The sequence below is a fragment of the Malus sylvestris genome, chromosome 11 (assembly GCF_916048215.2).
Source record: "Malus sylvestris chromosome 11, drMalSylv7.2, whole genome shotgun sequence".
Taxonomy (NCBI): domain Eukaryota; kingdom Viridiplantae; phylum Streptophyta; class Magnoliopsida; order Rosales; family Rosaceae; genus Malus; species Malus sylvestris.
In genome coordinates this window covers 29316075-29338724 of record NC_062270.1, presented here as the reverse complement: position 1 = coordinate 29338724, position 22650 = coordinate 29316075, and the positions used below count along the sequence as shown (strand labels likewise).

The window sequence follows — 22650 nt, the reverse complement described above, 5'->3', positions numbered from 1 at the left end:
GACATATTACAGAATAAACGCGGGTACAAATAATAAGCCTTGAGAGCTAGTTAACTTGTATAATTGCATTAACACAAGTTTAATTTTTTGATTAATAATAATCAGCTGTATTTGTACGCAGACGACCTGTGTTGCTTCGTTGTGTTATCTATCGTTTCATTAATAGCCAATCCCCTTTGCTTCCCCTCACAGCATGCCTAAATTCGGCTCACTTGTGGCAGCACATTCGATTCTCACCGCCGGGGCACCACCACGGTCAAAGGGAATAAAGGGTAGTGAATTGTCGTAACTGCCCCTTGACTTTTATGGGTGTGGCATTTGCAGTGAGGTCACTTGGATGTGAAGATGAATGCTAGAGCATAGACTGAACGAAACTTTGAAATATGTAACTGTAGCACAGTTGTATGTAGGTAACCAATTTAATTATACTTTAGGGTATGCAACTACGTGGCAGATAAATTCAATGATATATTACACTAATCATGATATTTAGATTCAATAATATATTGCACTAATCATGATATTTAATTCTGAATAAACCGACCATTTGTAACATTAATTTTTACCATGATTCAAAATATGCAATTCCATTGCCTTATGCATGCATGTATTTTGCATGCAACATGGTCCTTCAAATGAAGAGTGCCCTTGGAATGTGTAGGGTTTGAGTGCCCAAATCAATGAAGCTTCTTTAAGAAGTAATACTAATATACCATGCCCTAGGGCCTAGAATTCGACCACACTCTTTGCATCACATAACCACGCTTTTACCACCTTTCCCGCGTCAACCCCACTCTTGCTAGCTACTATAAACCCTAAGTCTTCCACCCCACCATCAAATCAACCAGAACTCAGAAACTGCCAATTTCTGCTCTGCCCCCTCTCTCTCTCACCCACACAACCGCAAACACACAAACACAAAGAATACACAAGGCCATGGAGGTCATCAAGATTATATTGATCATAGCAACAACCATGGCTTTGTCTATCACTCTCATGACCGTGAAAAGGTTCGGTTATGGAGTAGTAGAAGGAATAACCCCTTTCACCGACTCGTGGAAAGAGCAACTGGAGGTCGATGAAAACACCTTGCTACTTCCTTCGAAGAGGGTGAGTCGTTTCCTAGCTGAAAAGGATCTGGTTGACAGAAACCCTAGAGCAGCTGACCATTGCCACAAAGACAATGAGGTATGTGCCTACACGCCCCCGGGCTATAAGAACTCAACGTGTTGCAATAACAAGTGCATAGACTTGTCCGAGGACAAGCACAACTGTGGGGCATGCAAGCAGAAGTGCAAGTACACTGAATCGTGTTGTAGGGGGGGTTGCGTGGACACAAATTATGACAAGAGGCATTGTGGCCAATGCAACAGTCCCTGCAAGTTGGGGCAGTTCTGTGTATATGGTCTTTGCAATTATGCGTGATTAAGGTGATCCATAATTTGATTTGATTATGCAATAAAAACCACTATAAACAAATTGGTGGTTCTCAATTAATTATATATAATTAACTATACAGTCTTCGAGTGTTTTCTCTGAATGTAATGATCGATGTTATAACTTTATTTTAGAACTTATATATGTGGTGAGCTTGGAATTTATCAATAGCATTTATATTATATACTTTATCATTTTTTTGTTAGAGAGATGATGCGTTGCTAATTACAGTCTACATATGGAGACACTGTAGAGTTTGCTTCTTGAATATAATATGGGATTCCTATGGTGTCCATGGTTTTGTTATTTCCTTTCTATAAACATTTTCCTTCGTTAATTAATAGGTGATTTAATTTAATTTTTTACATATATAATTTCAAAACTAATTTACCCCGCCCCATCCCTAACCAATGTCTTAATATTGAGGCACCTTTCATTTGAATATCTTTATTTCTCTATTAGCTTATGAGGGTTTCGTGTTCTGTGTTCATTTTTTATTGTCTTAATGTCGCTTATATTAAGGGAGATCCAAGTAGGGAGCAAATCTTTTTAACCCCATCAATCCCAAAATAATAGTGCTCCTCCCAAAATACTTATGCTCCTAAATCCCAAAATTTAAGTTTTTAGAATTGATGGCTTAAATTGAGAGACTAGTGTCAAAACTACATCCATTTTTTTATAACAGCCAACTTAACCAATCTTTGGAGTGACAAAGACTCTATTATCTTTGAAACAATCAACATTTTTAAAATATTTATGTACAGACATCACGGTAAGCAGCATATATATACAAAATATGCATGAATTTGGATCAGAAGCATGAATTTAAAAAGTGCCGCCCAGTCAAAAGTCTCCCTCTATACATGCGCTAATCTTTATCAGGCCATTTGTTTGTTAAGTGATAACTTGATAAGCAAACAAACCAAGCAAGATCCAGCTTTAATATCAGGTGGTGTGCATATATAATACGTACGTACAGTCATTGGATCAAGGGGCCATAACATTTTCCCAGAAACGTCGCTTATAAGGCACATGCTTTTCTTCCTCCAAAAATGGTGCTCGTGCCAAACTGGACAAGTATAGTTCATGTCTCAACAATTTCTCAGATTTGAAATTTTGGAATATTGAAAGATAAATACGTGGGAATTCGGAATTTTAGGGTTGAAATTCACTTTTGAGTTTTCAAACTCTTGAGAAATTTATCCGAAAATTTAATCACATATAATTATATCTTCCCGCGACAAGAAAAGTTATTATATTTTGTGTCCTAGACCGGGATATCCAGCTAATGGAGGATTCGAAGCATAACATGTATCCGAATGGTTGTTTAAGAACAATTCTTGGCTACTAAAAAATGAGTAGGAATTCCTACTCAAAATTTTTAGTGTTTTAATCACGGAGTTTTGTGCTTGTGATCAAAACCGTTCATACTATGAACTACACTGTAAAGATCATCTCTGCAAAAAAATAAAATAAAATAAAACTAAGGTAGTTTAGTCACCATTGGAGCAAATACATAGACGGTATGTAATGCTTTTACCAATACCGTTCATTTGTTTTTAAACAATCTGATGATTAAACGACCTTAGTTTTAATTGATTTTCTGCAGAGGCGATCTTTATAGGGTAATTTATAATATGAACGGTTTTGATTATAAAACACTAGGTTCTATAAATTGACAACAAACAATTTTGAGAAATTTTGAGTTGGAGTCCCTACTCATCTTTGAGTAGCTAAGTATTATTTTTTGTTTAATATCCTAGCATTTCAAATTGATTATGAATTTACCTATGATAAGGGGAAAAAACAATATGGATACGATGTGAGTTCCATATGTTGAAAATTGGGCACAAGCTGCACACAGTAACTGAATAACATGACACATCAATGGATGGATACAAACACAAAAAATGTTCATGAACTAGGCTTTCCCATCCAAACAAACGACTCAATTATAACTATTCAATGTTTGAATGACGAAAATAAACTTGGAATTTAAAATCAAAGTTGGCATGCTAGCTAGAAACAGTAATTGCACATACATGTTTCTTTCTTATTAGAGGAATAGAATATTCAATTAGGTATTAAACAAGTTCAACTATCTTCTGCACTTATATTGTGTGTGGTCACCGTGTCCTCTTATATTATTTGATACGTGTTAATAAACTTAACCCTCATTAACTTTGTTGTCATATAAACTTAACATGTATCATCAATGATAGAGGCTATAGAAAAGCCACACACAAAATAAGTGCAAAAGATTTGATCTCGTATTAAACAAACCCAAAAAGTATGAACTTGTTTCAGCTATATATATAGCTAGGGACCTCGTTCCTAATTCAAATAGATAACAAATTGGAATGGGACATGAAAGTAGTGAGAAAATACATATTTTATAAGTGAGATGCGAACTGTACGGTCAAAGCACATACATGTGTGTTCATCATCTATAGGTCCTTGACAAATGCTCCAGATGTGTAGCACTCATCAATTGTTAACTAAAATTATAAAGAATGTGTGGGATGCTCGAGCAACAAAAGGCAATCAAATACAATATTTGATAAGAGGGGGTACGTGTCTGTTTGAAAGTATAAGAAATAGCTACACTCTGGCCATGTGAATAAAATCCTAATTTTCCTCCAATATTATAGGACGCACTTATACATAGTGCATCTTACTCCATAATATTCCTGATCACCAAAACTTCATGGCATGCACTTCATATGCCAAAAGTCCCCTCTAATATTTTTATAATAAGGTTCTAATTAATCATCACGTACGACTTTCAGCGGGATATTTAGACCTTTAAAATTTCAACAACGTAAAACCAAGAAGGGTCAGTCTTTAGCTGCTAAGCCGACATGTGACAGCCCGTCTCGGCGTGGAATGACCTATATTGCCCTTGAATGTTAAGTTGTGGTGGTGTGTTTGAGCATAGGTTTTGGACCCAATTGTAACTTAAAATTTTATTTGTTTTGTTTGGTTGCCCAAACATGGACCACACACACACACCCACACAAACCATTTGACCTCTCTCTCTCTCTCTCTCTCTCGGATTTTTCTTCCATTTCCGTACAACTGTACGGACAACCTCCCAACCAACTTCATCACTCACGGATCGAAGTTGTGGAAGTCGTATTCATGCTCCTTGCAAGCTTAGGAACCAGGTCATACCATTAGTTTGGAGGTTGGACCTCGAAAACCCTAGAAACTCGCGAGCTCCGGTGAGGTGCACTGTTCACTCAACGTGATCGTGAAGGTTTCAGGTAATTTTGAGACTTAGAAAGGCTTTATTCTTGCTTTTCTAGTACCTTAAGTTGATTTTGGAGTAAATTTTACGTAGAAACGCTCGGGTTTGTTGAGTTGCAGGGTGACCAAATTATAGTGACTTTTTTCCAGCGAGATTCCGGTGGATTTAGGACCTATGAGTGGTAAGGATGTGTTCCTTTCGTCCTAAGCTTCATTTTGGTACAAATTTCATGAATTTTGGATGAGAAATGAAGAAGATATGATGATTAGAAGTTTTTCTAGAAACCGGCAATGGCAGCGTCGCTGGCGCAAGACTCCGGCGAACAAAGGAAGAAGGAAGGGAGTATTCCGTCAAAGTTGACGGAATATGCTAACGGCGTCAGGTATATTTAACAGTATATTTTAATATTTAACGGAATATTCCCTAACGCCGTTACGGAATCCGTCAATGTGCCATGCACGTGCCTGCGCGTGGACCACGCGTCTGGCTGTGCCTTGGCCGGTGCGTGAGTGGTCGGAATTTTTTTTTAAAAATAAGGGGTTGTTCCTGAGGTTGAGTAGGCCACGGTGGTATATTCAAATACCCCAATTGAGCAATGTATGAGAAGTTATTACCTAGTTTTGTTTATGTGCTTAAAAATAACGTTTAAATAGTTGTTTCGCATATAGGTGAGACCTATCCTGAGGACGAGCACAGTCAAGCAACACTCGGGGGTTACGACCCTTCCACATGCCAATGAGTGGGCTTTTGATTTTCAGTATATATCTATATACTTGGTATTTTCCCAGAACTTGTACTCACTAAAGGAGAGCTTGAACCTATGTACTTGTGTAAACCCTTCCCAGTGAGGTGACTTGTGATACTTCGCACAGCCTTCACGTGACCGTAGCACTTAAGCGTATATATTTACACCTAGCCTGTCGTACAAACCACATTAGGCAATTCCAACTCATGTGGAAAATTTGATTGATGAGTTGTGGACCCGGTCGTACATGTCACTTTAGGCGACTCCGGCCGGCATACTATTTCATATTGATTTATTGCACCTGGCTTACTTATTTCTTTCTGAGATTTGACTTGGTATATTCGGTGGATTTACTATTTTGATTATGATTTTGAGATATAATATGCTATTTTCTGGGAATTATACAGGTTTTACGGCGAGGGGTTACTACTTTGATAGTGAAATGGTTTTGAAAAGCTTTATTTTTGCCCACTCACACTTTCTGTTTTGCGCCCCTCCAGGTTTTAGGTAGGAGTGCTCGTTGGTGGCTCACGAGGAATCCACTGCAACTCTGACAAACTATCACTAATGTAGGACCATCTTTGGTATTGTATAATTAGTATACGTCCTGCTGGACTGCGCTTAGGCTACCTACGCTCTGGTTATGTGTAGTCACTTCTAATATCGCACTTTCGCTTTATCTCCTCTAGTGTTTTAGTCAATTGGTTTTTAGTTATTTGATTTTCTTATATCATTATTGCTTCTGCACTGTGCACATGGCTACGTCACCCTCAAGTGATGGCCAGCAGGCCTCGATATTTGGTTGGGGTGTGTCAGTTTGGTATCAGAGCCTAGGTTTGGCAATCCTGCATATCTTGTGAATGTTCTAATTATCTTGGTGTCTTCTGTCAGAACTATGCCGCCTCATAGAGAGCCACGTCCTTCAGCTGAGCCTAGTTTCCCTGATATTGTTCAGTTAGGGGAAGCTATAGCTAATGCTATTCAGTCTTCACTTCGTCCTCCCCAAATGACACATCTGGAGACTGTGTATAATCTAAAGTTGAATCATTTCATGGGTAATGAAGGACATGAAAGAGTAGAGCGATGGCTCAATCATATTGAGAAGACTTTCCATGTGATGCAGAGTCAGGGGAGTCTTCCTCCTAATAGGTGGGTCGAGACGACTACCTGGTTTCTAGGTCCGGAACCTGTATCTTGGTGGAGACAGAAGTCTTATCAGTTATCACCAAAGGAAACTGCTGATTGGGAAGTTTTTAAGTAGTTATTTCAGAAGAGATTCATTCCTCCAGAGTATATAGATCGCAAGAAGCAAGAATTCACGCACCTAAAGCAGGGAAAGATGACAACTAATGAGTACTACAGGCAAGGTTCTAAAAAATGTTAGGCGCTAGTCGGACAGCAGGCTGGCGCCTAGCGCCTAGGCGGCTAAGCGGGGTGTAGACGGATTTAGATAAATTTCTTGTATATCTTGTAAATAAGTGTATACTGACATTTATAAAAAAAAAATTATACTCGTATGAAATCCCTGAATAAGATAGTAAAAAAATAATAAAATGTGTATCTAACAAGTCTAATGTCAATAGGACTTATGCTATGAAACAGCATGACAATCTAATGTTTTTTTAATGGGAAAAAAATTAATAGCACTTGTTGCTATGGTTGGATTGATAGGTGACAACCTTTTTCCTTTAGAAAAGTCAAGCTAGTTGTCCAATTGGACATAAACAAAATAAAAAATTAAATTAAATAATTTGAAAGTGATCACGTGGGTGTGGAAGGAAGAGAGAGAAATTAATTTTTTCTCATCTTCTTCCTCTTCGCAAGAACACAGGTAGAAGCTCATGAAGCCCAGAAAAACCAGAACACAGCTAATCTGCATTCATCATTTCTCAAGTTCGAACACAGAAAAAATTGAAATTTCCAGACCGCCTAGGCCACCCAGTCGCCCGCCTAGGCTGCCCAAAGGCCGCTCAGGCCTCCTCAGCGCCCGCCTAATCCATATCCCGATTTTGCTCCTGATTTTGCATTAATCTAGCAGTTGGCCACCGCCCAGCGCTTAGGCGGCCGCCTAGGCCGATTTTTAGAACACTGACTACAAGAGGTTTACTGATTTGTCTCGCTATAATCCGGAGGTTGCTGCTAATCCGGCTTCGTCGTTTCAGGTTAGATACCCGGAAGAAATGGCGTTCTATGGCGACCATTACTCCTTGTGCTACTTACCAATAGTTTTATGAGATTTTATTGCGGATTGAAGATTCAGAGAATATACCTAGTGAGAGTGAGGAGGAAGAAAATGATGGAAATCAGAAGAAAGATGATAAAAGTAAGGGTCAATCATCTCAGGGACCTCGGCAGACTCAAAGTTTTAAGAGGAGTGGCGCTAGTTCTAGTTCTTCTGTGGAGGTATGAGTTCCATTGATCAGAGGAGAGGTGGTAGATTTTCTGGAGGTCTTTGTTTTCAGAGGTAGAGTTATTTTAATGGTTCTGGTAGTCCATTATGTCGTAGATGTAATAACCGACATTTTGGGGAGTGCAGGCAGGGTAGTAGAGTATGTTTTATTTGTGGGCAAATGGGGCATAGGGCTATGCATTGTCCTCAGAATCAGCAAAGGCCCCATCGGCCTTCTTTACCACCACCAGTGTCGATACAGCAAGTTTCAAGACCTAATAGTTATGCCCAGGCGGGTCGCGGAGGTGCTTATCATTACCAGGGCGATGTAGTTCCTTATTCTGCAAGGCAGTATCAGTATCTGCAAGATTCGTATCAGCAGAGTGGATACCATCAGTATCCTGGAGGTTATACGTCGAATCCTCCCTATTCAACTGGTGGACCTCAATGGTATCCTGGATGACAGTCCCAACATGTGAAGGTTACTTCTAGTAGTGCAGGATCATCGAGGCAGTCTAATTAGCCAGGTCAGGGGCGTAATGTGCAAGGTCGTAGTGATCAGACTAGCAGAAGCCATGGAAGCCGACAGCAGGCTCAGGGACGTATTCACCACATGACACTGCAGGATGCTCAGAATAATCCTCATTTGATCATGGGTACGTTGAATATTCTTGGTCATTTTGCTAGAGGTATTAATTGATTATGGTGCTACGCATTCTGTTATTTCTCATACGTTTGCTCAGTTGACTCAACCTTATTATACACTTCTAGGGTATGATTTAGAGTTTGCTATGCCTAGAGGCGAGAGATGTTATGTTAGTTATGTCTATCCAGGATGTCTCGTATTAGTGTAGGATGTTGTTATGCCAGCTAATCTCATCCGGTTAGATATTATTGATTTTGATGTGATATTGGGCACATATTGGTTACATTATAATCGTGCCAATATAGATTGCTATGGGAAATCAGTTACTTTTCATCGTCTTGGATTGCCTGCGGTTACATTTGTGGGCGAGCGTAATGGGGTGAGGCATGGTGTTAATTCTGCTCATGTGGTGTTGAATGATAATACTCCTACTTGTGTGAAGAATGTTCGAGTAGTCATGCATTTTTCTGATGTATTCCCTGATGATTTACTTGGATTGCTGCTAGACCGAGATGTGGAGTTCACCATTGATTTACTTCCAGGTACAGATCTTATATCTTTAACTCCTTATCGAATGGCTTCTGCTAAATTGAGGGAATTGAAGATTCAGTTGCAGGAATTAGTTGATAAAGGTTTTATTCAGCCTAGTACTTCACCCTGGGGAGCTCCAGTTTTATTTGTGAGGAAGAAAGATGGGACTTTGAGGCTATGTATTGATTATAGGCAATTAAATCGGGTAACGATTAAAAACCATTATCCATTGCTGCGTATAGATGATTTGTTTGATCAGCTTCGAGGTGCCTGTGTATTTTCTAAGATTGATTTAAGGTCTGGTTATTATCAATTGAAGATTAAAAGTGAGGATGTCCCTAAGACGGCTTTTAGGACTCGATATGGTCATTATGAGTTTCTTGTGATGCCATTCGGGTTGACTAATGCACCTACAACTTTTATGGATTTGATGAATTGAGTATTCCAGCAATATCTAGACAGGTTTGTCATTGTCTTTATTGATGATATTTTGGTGTACTTTAAGTCGCAATCAGAGCATGTTCGACATCTTACTTTGGTGTTGAAGAAATTGAGGGAACACTAGTTATATGCCAAGTTTAGCAAGTGCCAATTTTGGCTAGATCAAGTGGCATTTTTGGGACATGTCATATCTACTTAAGGTATTCAGGTGGATCCTCAAAAGGTAGCAGCTGTTGAGAATTGGGAGCAACCACGAACCGTCACTGAGGTATGGAGTTTTCTTAGCCTAGCAGGTTACTATCGACGGTTTGTTAAAGATTTTTCAGTTATTGCATTACCACTTACGAGATTGACCAGGAAAGATGTTCAGTTTGAGTGGGATGATAACTGTGAGCAGAGTTTTCAGCAATTGAAATATTGTCTCACTCATGCACCTGTTTTGACGCTCTCTGATGATAGTGGTAATTTCGAGATCTACAATGATGCTTCCTTGAATGGTCTGGGACGTGTGTTAATGCAGCATGGTAGGGTGATTTCTTATGCTTCACGTCAGTTGAAGCCTCATGAGATGAATTATCCTACTCATGATCTTAAGCTAGCAGCTATCGTCTTTGCTTTGAAGATTTGGAGGCATTATCTTTATGGTGAAAAATGTAAGATTTTTACAGATATAAGAGTCTTCAGTATCTTTTCACTCAGAGGGATCTTAATCTTCGACAACGAAGATGGATAGAGTTACTCAGTGATTATGATTGCACGATTGATTATCACCTTGGTCGTGCAAATGTGGTGGCAAATACACTTAGTAGGAAGCCTCAAGCGAGAATTAATGCTTTGTACGCTTGTCATGTTCCTCTTCTTGCGGATTTGAGGTCCACTGGAGTGAAGTTAGGGGTGGAAGATCGAGAGGAAGCTTTACTTGCTAATTTCTAGGTTAGACCAATTTTAATTAATCGAGTGCTCAAGGCTCAGATGGATGACGAGGAAACCCAAGAATTAATTCAAGCAAGAAATGATGGGAAAAAGAAAGATCTAAGGATTAGAGAATCAGATGGCATGCTTATGCAGGAAGGAAAAATGTTTATGCCGAATAATGCGGACTTAAAGAAAGAAATTCTTGATGAAGCCCATGCATCGGCGTATGCAATGCATCCTGGAGGTACTAAAATGTATCATACCATTCGACCATTTTATTATTGGTCGGGTATGAAAAGGGAAATTGCTAAGTATGTGAGTAGGCATGCCATTTGCCAGCATGTCAAAGCTGAGAGGAAAAAGCCATTTGGATTTATGCAGCCACTTCCCGTTCCTCAATGGAAGTGGGAAGATATTACTATGGATTTTGTGTACAAGCTTCCTCGTACACAAAATGGTTATGATGGCATTTGGGTAATAGTTGATCGACTTACTAAATCTGCACATTTTATTCCTATGAGGGAGAAATATTCTTTAAGCCAATTAGCTGAATTATTCATATTGAAGATTGTTAAGTATCACGGGGTTCTAGTTAGTATTGTCTCGGATCAGGATCCTAGATTCACTTCTAAGTTCTGGGTGGCATTTCAGGAGGCTCTTGGTTCGTGGTTACTTTATAGTACGGCATATCATCCTCAGACAGATGGGCAATCAGAGAGGACTATTCAGACATTGGAGGATATGCTGAGATCTTCGGTATTGCAGTTTGGTGACGCCTGGCATCAGCGGTTAGATGTGATGGAGTTTGCATATAATAACAGTTACCATTCGAGTTTTGGTATGTCACCATTTGAGGCACTTTATGGCAAGTCTTGTCGTACTCCTTTGTATTGGTCAGAGGTTGGTGAAAGAGTTTTAGTGGGCCCTGAGATTGTAGAGGAGACTACTCAGAACATTCAGGTAATTAAATCTAACCTGAAAGAGGCCCATGATCGACAAAAGAGGGTAGCAGACAGGCATGCCACTAATCGGGTGTATAAAGTTGGTGATTGGGTATTTTTGAAGCTATCACCGTGGAGAGGTGTAGTGCGGTTCGGGAAAAAGGGTAAGCTAAGTCCTAGGTTCATCGGACCGTATCAAATCACCGAGTGAGTCAGTGAGGTTGCTTACAGACTTGAGTTACCTCCAAAGTTATCTAAAGTGCACGATGTTTTTCATGTCTCTATGCTTTGTCATTATGTTTCTGATCCATCACATGTGATACCTTCTCAACCATTGGAAATTAATCCAGATTTGACATATGATGAGGAGCCAGTGATGATTTTGGATTGGAAAGATAAAGTTTTGAGGAATAAGACCGTGCGCTTGGTGAAAGTTTTGTGGAGGAATCACTTAGTGGAGGAATCTACTTTGGAGGCAGAGGATCGTATGCAGGAAATGTATCCACGCTTATTTTATGGTTATTAGTGGTTGTGCATTATTGTGTGAAATTTCGAGGATGAAATTTTCTTAAGGGCGTAGGTTGTGATAGCCCGTCTCAAATGTTCTTATAATTTTTACCCTTGATAGTGTGGAATGACCTATATTGCCCTTGAATGTTAAGTTGTGGTGGTGTGTTTGAGCATAGGTTTTGGACCAATTGGAACTTAAAATTTTATTTGTTTTGTTTGGTTGCCAAAACCTGGACCACACACACACACCCACAAAAACCCGTTGACCTCTCTCTCTCTCTCAGATTTTTCTTTTCCATACAACTGCATGGACGACAACCTCTCAACCAACTTAATCACTCATGGATCGAAGTTGTGGAAGTCGTATTCATGCTCCATGCAAGCTTAGGAACAAGGTCATACCATTAGTTTGGGGTTGGACCTCGAAAACCCTAGAAACTCGTGAGCTCCGGTGAGGTGCACTATTCACTCGACGTGATCGCGAAAGTTTCAAGTAATTTTGAGACTTAGAAAGGCTTTATTCTTGCTTTTCTAGTACCTTAGGTTGATTTTGGAGTAAATTTGACATAGAAACGCTCAGGTTTAGTGAGTTGCAGGGTGACCGGATTATCGTGACTTTTTCCAATGAGATTTCGGTGGATTTAGGACCTATAAGTGGTAAGGATGTGTTCATTTCGTCCTAAGCTTCATTTTGGTACAAATTTCATGAATTTTGGATGAGAAATGAAGAAGATATGACGATTAGAAGTTTTTCCATAAACCGGCAATCGCAGTGAAGCCGGCACCGGACTCCGGCGAACAAAGGAAGAAGGAAGGGAATATTCCGTCAAAGTTGATGGAATATGCTAACGGCACCAGGTATATTTAACGGTTTATTCTAATATTTAACGGAATATTCCCTAACGCCATTAAGGAATCCGTCAGTGTGCCATGCACGTGCTTGCACATGGGCCGCGAGTTTGGCAGTGCCTTGGCCGGCACATGACGACGCGTGAGTGGTCGGAAATTTTTTATAAAAATATAGGGTTGTTCCTGAGATTGAGTAGGCCACGGTGGTATGTTCAAATACCCCAATTAAGCAATGAATGAGAAGTTATTATCTAGTTTTGTTTATGTGCTTAAAAATAACGTTTAAATAGTTGTTTCGCATATAGGTGAGACCTATCCTAAGGACGAGAGTAGTCAAGCAAGACTTGGGGGTTACGACCCTTCCACATACCAATGAATGGGCTTTTGGTTTTCAGTATATATCTATATACTTGGCATTTTCCCAGAAAACTTAATTAAATGGTTTGATACTTTGAAATGTCATGTCAAATGCTCTTTATGTTTAATTGCGCATTATTATGGTTATATATATTGTTGCTCGACGCTGTGGACATTCAGGTAAGCTTCAGGTAAGTATGTTGATGGTAGTGAATATATTAGTGCTGAGATGTATTTCGAGCTATCTATCCTGCACCCCAGTGTTAGTGATCCACCCAAGGACAGGGCCTAGCCTTCACTTGATCGTTCACCTCCCACACCACACGCTCACCTTGGCTCCAAGGCAGGTGCCAGCCTGTCATACAAACCACATTAGGTGGTTCCAACTCGTAGGTGACTTGCGATACTTCGCACAACCTTCACGTGACCGTAGCACTTGAACGTATATATTTACACCTAGCCTGTCGTACAGACCACATTAGGTGGTTCCGACTCGTGTTCAGAATTTCATTGATGAGTTGTGGACCCGGCCTTATAGGTCACTTTAGGTGACTATGACCGGCATACTATTTCATATTGATTTATTGCACCTAGCTTACTTATTTTGTTTCTGAGATTTGACTTGGTATATTCGGTAGATTTGCTATTTTGATTATGATTTTGAGATATAATCGTATATGTTATTTTTTGGGAATTATACAGGTTTTATGGTTAGGGGTTACTACTTTGATAGTGAAATGGTTTTGAAAAGCTTTGTTTTTGCCCACTCACACTTTTTGTTTTGCGCCCCTCCAGGTTTTAGGTAGGAGTGCTCGTTGGTGGCTCATGAGGAATCCACGGCAACTCTAACAGATTATCACTATTGTAGGACCATCTTTGGTATTGTATAATTAGTATTCGTCCTACTAGACAGCACTTAGGTTACCTACGCTCTGGTTATGTGTAGTCACTTCTAATATCGCACTTTCGCTTTATCTCCTCTAGTGTTTTAGTCAGTTGGTTTTTAGTTATTCGCTTTTCTTATATCATTATTACTTCCGCACTTTGCACATGGCTACGTCACCCTCATGTGACGGCCAGCATGTCTCGATATTAGGTCGGGGTGTGTCAGATATATAGGAATGACAATTTAAAGGACATCGAACACTATAATCGAATTCGTTTGAGCTGCTAAGCTAAGATAAACAGATGTGTATATAGGTCGGCTATATATGAGGTTGATGTAGAGATATTTGCCATCTATGGATTGTCTTGAACGGGAAGGTAACTCATTTAAATGCAGTTTCTGGGAAAATATCAAGCATATATGTATATACTTAAAACCAAAAGCCCACTCACTGGTATGTCAAAGGGTTGTAGACCTCGAGCCACCCTTGACTGCGCTCGTCCTCAGGATAAGTTTCCCCTATATGCGAAACAACTATAAAAACGTTAATTTAAAGTACATAACCAATACTAGCTAATAACTTCTCATACATTGCTCAAATGGGATGTTTGAATATACCAACGTGATCTACACAACCTCATGAACATCCCCAAATTTTTAAAATAATTTTTGGAGCCCTCACGCGCCGTCACGCACTAGCAAGGGCACGGCCCTACGCGCGGCCACGCGCAAGGACCCTAACGGAATCCTCTCACCCCGTTAAGAATATTCCGTTAAAAAGTAACAGAAACCATTAAAACTAACCAACACCGTTAAGAATATTCCGTCAAAGTTAACGGAATATTCCATCATCCCCTACCTTCAAACTCCGGCGATCGTCGCCGAAAACTGGAAAAACTTTAAAACCTTGTATCTTAGTCATTTCTTAACCAAAACTCATGAAATTGGTCTCAATTTAAAGCTTATAACTAGAAGAACACATCCTTACCAATTTCAAAGCTTGAAATCCTTGAAAACTCTCCGGAGAGAGCTCAATAATTCCGGCCAAATTTCAAACTCTTCAAACTCGACTTCCCGACGTCCAATTTGCTTGGTTTTTTTTCTCCGAGCTTTGTAAGGATGTTCTAAAGCTTCCTATAAGCTTCAAATATCCTGAAACATCCATAATTTCGACCATGTGAACAGTGCTCTAAATCAAGGTTCTCGGGTTTTCATAATTCCGACGTTAAATCTACTCCAAAATGTCAAGGAAGTTAGGATAATACCTTTTTGAGTCCGCAACTTCCTAGATCACCCATGATCACGATCGAGTCACTATTTACGTCCCCGGAACTTATGAAAACTCAGGGTTCCTGACGTCTTTTCTTAAAAACAAAGGTATCACTCGACTCATGAGAACACAAGGAACAAAGTGGTGATCTTAGATGGTTTGATCCATGTGGTTTTGATGTGGTTTGAGGGATTGTCCGTACAGTTGTACGGATAATGGAGGAAATCTGATAGGGAGGAGAGAGATAGTACACGGGAAGGAGAGAGAGAGAGAGTTGGAGTGTGTGTGTGGTCCAAAATTCTTTGACTTCCAAACAACCACAAAACCATAACAACATTAAGTCCTAATTGGTTCCAAAATTTTAGGGACTTAATGTATTAGTTCACTTCTAAACTTAAACCACACAATCACACAAACATGTCCAAGGGTAATTTTATCTTTTCACACCATCAATAACAATAATTCGGGATGGGCTGTGACACTTTGAACCTAGGCCCTTGGGCCATACCAACTAAGGCCCTTGGCCTATTGAACTTAACCCCAAACCCTTTGGACCCAAGCCCAAAGCTCAGGCCCAAACCCAACAAACCCTAGGCCCAAACCTAACTAAACCAGACCCTAAGCCGCACGTGAAGGCGCGTGGGCGCGTGTGAGGGGCTCCCAGTGCCGATGCGTGGAGCACACGCGCCGCAGTCCACGATGGCAACGACGACTTTTCCTAAATCTGTGTATGACGTCCATTTTCTGAAATTCAATTGTTATGATAGAGTTTTATTAATTGGACCATTTAAGTGCTTAGGTGCAATTATTAGGGGTGATTCCATTCTTCCTATTTCGCACGGTTCTTCGACAACGGAGTATTTGTGAATGGACCCCTTCTAAAATGCATGTTTTAATAGTGGAAATGCACACATGAAAAGCATGACTACGTTTTATGAAACGTTTTATGAGTAAATTAGATTTACACTTTGTGATTATCATGCTTTACTGAGAATATTTTGGAATACCATACTTTATCGAATTTATGTTCTTTGTAGTATATATGATGGATGACTATATACTATTTATGAACATGTTTTTACGCTCTTTGTAGTATATATGATAGATGACTATATACTATGAAGATGTTTTAAGATATATGTACATATGTTGGAAAGATTATATTCAATGTTTTGTATTTATCTAGTGGTCACTGTTCTGCCTACGGGCGATGATACTTATTTAGCCTACGAGTCAAGTGATGTAGGGGTCTACGGATCAGAAGATATTTGGCTTACGGGTCAGGTGATGTAGGGGCCTATGGGTCGGAAGATATATTATATTTGGCCTACGGGTCGGGTGATGTAGGGGCTTTGGTTGATTATGATACCACTATTTAGCACATTATATATGATATATGTTTTATGAAAGGTTTTATGGCATGCTAGGTTTTTCGGAAAACCTATTACATATTATATTATTGAGTTTCTATAAAACTTTAGGGGTTAGTACGTTGTTGAGTAATTATGTTAGTACGTTCTTCTATAAAACTCTGAGAATAGAACAGACAAGATGGAACAGACTTAACCACAACCAAAATCAACCTCGGAGCTAGAACCAACCTAGGAACTAGAGTCAGAGGGGTCGTGGATTCCGATCCCGGAGTATGAATGAGCCTTCTACTTCTTCTAATTCCTTCAGCCCTACACGCTCTCAGTCATTCAAGCGACAGGGTCAGGGTTTGGGATCATCCAGTGAGGGCTTAGGCAGTGAGTTGGCGAGGCGATCTTTCAGCCACTTAATCCAGGTATGGCTATTCCGGCCATGTGTTACAGGTGTGGCAGCACTAGACACATTGCCCGTGATTTTGCTTCTGGTTCGGGTTACAGTGGGTGTAACAACCGGTCCTAAAATTTACAGAACAAAATGGTATTTTTGTAATTTCACTAAGTTCAGATATTTATTTTTTTTTTTAATTTTGTTTTTGGGTCTTAATGTGTGTGCCCGTGGGGCCCACTTTCCTTGGTGTTGTCCATTCTCCGGCATACTTGCTCTCATCTCTCTTCTCTCACAGTTCTCCTCTCCCCGTGACTCACCCTCTCACTCTCAGACCTTTCTCCCTTAGCTCTCATCAATCCACTTAGCTATTTTTCTCTATCCCTTGCTCTTTCTCTGTGAATAGACATACACACACATATGCACCACCGCGATGACTGGACCACCCCACCGTGGGACACACCCTGGCAACCCTATCACCTTCAAGACCTCCCCGTTACAACCTTCAACCGACAAAGGTTCCTCTCTTCCATTTTCTCTTTACACAGTGGTACCCTTACTGTTTTGGATACTACTCCGGCTAGTTCTCACCACCTCCTATCAAGGTAAGTTTGAAGATCACCTTAAATCCTTGTGAGTTGTGTTAAGGGATGAATTTGTAGAAGTTTTAAGGATTTTGTAACGTTCAAACGTAGAGATCGTAGCTGGGAGTTTTTCCAGATTTTTCTAACGACCCAAGAACCTTGCAGGGCAATTTTGGCCACTTTCCAACCACGACTTGTCCTCGTATTGGTAAATCTTTATTCTTTTTCTCCTTAGCTTCATTTTGACATTTAGATTGTTAAGAATGGTTGTAGATCGAGCTCGAACGGAGCTCGGGGAAATTTTCTAGCCAAAATCTAGCATTCTTCTTTGTTGGGTCTGGCGACCTGCGAGTTCAAATGGGTCAAACCCGACTCGCAACCCAAACCTGCCCAATCCAACTTCTAAGACCAGTAATGTAGCCCAAAATTTGGGCCATGTATCAAGCCCAATTCTAAACCTAGCCTAAAATCTTGGGGCATATGACTCATTAACCCATAACCAAATAACCTAAACCCAATTGGGTCCGATCCATTAACCCACAACCCAAAACCTGGGCCCAGGCCTGGTTACCTAACCCAGCCCAATAACCCAGAAACTCAAACCAAACCTTTAGGCCAGGTAGCTAGGCCCAAGACTCTCAGCCTAAATCCTTTGAACCGGCCCAACCCAGAGAACCTAAGGCCCAGACCCAATCGGATCCCAAAACCAAACAGCGTGTGGGTCGGCATGTGGGCTTGATTGTGGGCGCGCGTGAGGGCAAGTCTTGGCCAACGTGTGGAGCACACACGCCTCCGATTGAGGTACTGTGCTCCGGCGCCGTCCACGACGGTGCCAATGAACTTTCCGATGACCCAACATGACGCGTGGGGGTACCCGAGGTCCCCCTTTATGTTTTTCGACATCCTGAATCCGTTTATGATGTCCGTTTCCCAAAATTTAATCATTATGATAGAGTTTTATTAATTGGTACCTTTATGTGCTCGGCGCAATTGTGTATGACGTTTCCGACCACCCTTGTTTACACAACTCTTCGCCAACGGTGTAAGGTGAGTGGACCCCTTCTAAAGTGCATGTTTTAATAGTAGAAATGCATACATGAAAAGCATGATTTAATGGTTACGTTTTATGAAATGTTTAATGAGTAAATTAGATTTACACTTTACGATTATCATGCCTTACTCAGAATATTTTGGAATACCATACTTTATCAAATTTATGTTATTTGTAATATATATGATGGATGACTATATACTATTTATGAACATGTTTTTACACTCTTTGTAGTATATATGATGGATGACTATATACTATGAAGATGTTTTGATATATATGTACGTATGTTGGAAAGATTATATTCAATGTTTTGAGCTTATCTAGTGGTCATTGTTTTGCCTACGGGCGATGATATTTATTTGGCCTACAGGTCGGTTGATGTAGGGGCCTATGGGTAGGAAGATATATTATATTTGGCCTACGGGTAAGGTGATGTAGGGGCTTCGGTCGATTATGATACCACTATTTAGCACATTATATACGATATATGTTTTATGAAAGATTTTATGGCATGCTAGGGTTTTCGGAAAACCTATTACGTATTATACTATTGAGTTTCCATAAAACTTTGGAGGTTAGTATGTTGATGAATAACTGTTTAGTATTATATATATATATATATATATATATATATATATCAACTTGGTCCACTCATGTTTGTTTTGCGCCGCTCATGTTTGTTTTGCGCCCCCTCAGGACATAGGAACAAGGCATACGATCCGAGCTATGAGGCATTCCCCTACCAGTGATATCGTGCCATTCTTTCTGCTTTGACATCATTGTAATAGCTCCTTCCACTTGTATTCTGAATTAGATGTATGCTCTGAACATGTCATGCATTATCACTATCACTATCATTGTTGGCAGTTGAATATCATTTTATAAGGCTTACGTTGGAATATTTCATTGCGTAGTTCGCACGAAATTTACATGCATGTTTCACATGTTCTCAGCATATGCATTCATTAAATAGCTTGTGTCGCCCTTAGGTATCGGCCAACACATGGCCATCCTGATGTTCCCCGTTCATCAGGATCGGGGCGTGTCACTAATTATAATAAGTTGGTATCGAACTCATCATTTACAAAAGTCAAACATGAAATCTCATACTTACTAGTGAAGAAAAATATTACTAAATTGTAGAACTAAATGAAAAAAATTCAATGAATATTTAGTTGACTTGGCCTGTTATTGTGCATTGATCTATAGTATTGCATTGGTTGGTGCCAGTGGAGCCTATGAGTCTATATGCCACCAGCATTATTTTTTAGGATTCTTGTATTAGGCATCCAGTAAGAGGTCATTGCTTTGCCGTTAAGAACATGTATTGTATCCAACACAACTAAAAATTTCTATGAAAAAAAATTTACTTCAAATTAATCTCTTGCTTTTTGCTTGGAATTGCATACAATTTTAAGAATTTGAATTAAACTAACATACAAGAAAAGCAAAAATTCAAACATAAACAAGAATTACTATGCATAGTTGCATAGGCCAAATGCACAAAACCCTCCATCTTTGCACCTATTGTTACAGCCACCACAATGCCTTCTATGGAAAGATGGGTTCACACATTTCGCTTTGCAGCATACCTCATTATACTTGCACTTCTTCCCACACCTCCCACAATTAGCTCGGTCAGTAAACACATTAACACACTTCTTCTTGCAACAATAAGGCCCAAGGCTTCCTTTAGCATGACATATCCCAGGGAACTTGTTACAAGTCATTCGCACCCGATGTTTTTGCAAGAGAAAGCGGTCGTTTCCATGTAACATAATCGAAGGTTGTGATTCAATTTTGTTTACCAGAGAGTTTGAAAACTCATCATTGGTTGCAACTTCGTAGTATTGTTGGGATTGTACTTCATTGGATTCAACGCTTAGAACATGGGACAAGAGGAGGATAGATATGAAGAAACAATGTATATACAACTTCATGGTGAAAAAAACAATGTGAGAGGCTTGCTAGAGAGAGGTTTAATGTGTTGGAAACTAGAGAGGGAATGTTGGCTTAGATGGGAGGGAATACTTGATTAAGGGTGACAATGGAGGTGGGTTTTTATAGTAAACCTTACATGCAGACTTTTCCTCTTGAGTCTTGACCTTAGTGGAATGGTCTACATATAGCAATAAACAACTAAATGTGGAGCTAAAGTTAGGTCGTCATTCATCCGAATGTCAAACAATTGGAAGGAAGAACGCAGCAGAGAGAATCTGACTTTCATGGGGTGGAAAAAATGAAACTAAAATATATATAGAAGATAAGGGTATCCATTCCTGTAATAGAGCCTTTGATTTTGAATCTCGCATCTCTGACTATTTGTTTGTACTATAGAAAAAATTATATAGGGACTCAAACATTACCAAACAACCTTAACTGTTAGAGATAAAGCAAATTCAAACATAATTAACATCGTACGTGTATAAATAAATGAAACACTATCACGTCAACTGAATTCAAAATATGCACTAAAAGTGTTCTTTTAGCACATGGGATTCACATTAACTGTGAAGCTCCTTATTAAGTTGAGATAACACTTTTTCGTACAAACAATTTCTGGTCATAATTCTTCAAAAATATAATAGCCACTACATGCTCTACTTCTAGAATTGTAGACAATTGTAGACAATCACTTTGCATATCTTTTCTCTACATTCCCCAAGATTTGTTTTATATTTTGAGTAGCCTCCCTTCTGCTTAATCTACCCCAACCAACTCATCCACTATGTGTGTGGGCTATTCTCATATCATGAAAAGTTGATTTGGTTTCATGGAAATAATGCCACATGCTACATCCTTAACACAAACATACAAAGAGTAGAGACAAAAGTGCACTACCTAGTTAATGCATCAAATTCTCTCATACATGTGCAACGAATCTCGAGTTTGGCAATTAGCCTCTAGGGTGTGTGTGTGTATATATATATAATGATAATACACGTTCAACGATTTTTTTTTCTTTTTTTGAACATACTATTTTATCTACATGAAGGGGATAGAAGAGTGGACTAAGCCTCATAATGAGTTAACAATAACGTCCAATCATTTGTGTAAAAAAAAAAAGTAATTAAACAATAAAGATCGAAGATAAAAAAATACTAGATAATTCCCACAAGAAAAGTTGAAGAGAATCTTCAACATGTTTTTTTATTGAGTATAGCCATAATGTTAATAGGTTAAATAGTTAATTTGTTAGAAGAGAGGGTAATCGGTGAAAATTGAACCCGTATAGAGTGTAAAAGCATAACTGTTTGATAATGCGCTATCTGCAATCTTCAACATTTAGTTGTACAACTAGGGCAAAGATAATATCTTTTATTGTTGTTGGTGTTCAAACTCGAACAGAGCCTAGACTCGGTTGAACATGTATTTATCTCGAGTGTTTTTTCGGTCTCAACACCACAAAATTGCTCAAGAGAAAGAGAGAGAATAGGCATGCCACTGTTGGAGGTTGCCAACACAATTACTGTGTTTTGAGTGTTTGTGAAAGTTGCGCCTAAATCTGACTTTTTAACCAAATGATTATGTACCGAATGGGACGTTAGTTCGGTTAAGTTCATTTTTTTTGTACCTCGAGTGAACGAGGACTTAAAATTCGATGTCAGAACAAAACTAGAAACTCTCTTCTATAAAAGGAGATCATTCTCCCACAATATTTCCGAATGTCATTTGTACTAAATCATTCACTAGTACTCACAAAAGGAGAGCTTGAACCTATGTACTTGTGTAAACCCTTCACAATTAATGAGAACTCCTCTACTCCGTGGATGTAGCCAACCTGGGTGAACCACGTACATCTTGTGTTTGCTTCCCTGTCTCTACCCATTTACATACTTATCCACACTAGTGACCGGAGCAATCTAGCGAATGTCACAAACTTCACACTTTCTGTTGTACCAAAGTCCCCACTAATTTTGTGCATCAACATTTGGCGCCGTCGGTGGGAATCTCACTTATTCCTACTCTCTTCAACTTTGTCAAGCTGGTTTCCACCATTCGTACACTTTCTTTTGACCAGAAATCCCTCTCTAACATGGGGAGCAAAGGAAGCCACAGCACGCAGAATGACACCCCTCTTGCACCTAGT

The 22650-nt window shown here is 39.5% G+C and overlaps 1 protein-coding gene across 1 annotated transcript; it reads left to right on the top strand.

The window, feature by feature from the left end:
• Positions 1–839: 839 nt before the first annotated feature.
• LOC126591048 (stigma-specific STIG1-like protein 1) lies at positions 840–1619 on the top strand. Its single transcript, XM_050256580.1, has one exon. It carries the CDS (start codon positions 937–939, stop codon positions 1423–1425), a length of 489 nt encoding a protein of 162 aa, XP_050112537.1. The 5' UTR covers positions 840–936; the 3' UTR covers positions 1426–1619.
• The last annotated feature ends 21031 nt before the right edge of the window (positions 1620–22650 follow it).

Excerpts from the sequence above, each read along its gene's own strand:
- LOC126591048 (XM_050256580.1), top strand. The coding sequence starts at position 937 with ATGGAGGTCATCAAGATTATATTGATCATAGCAACAACCATGGCTTTG.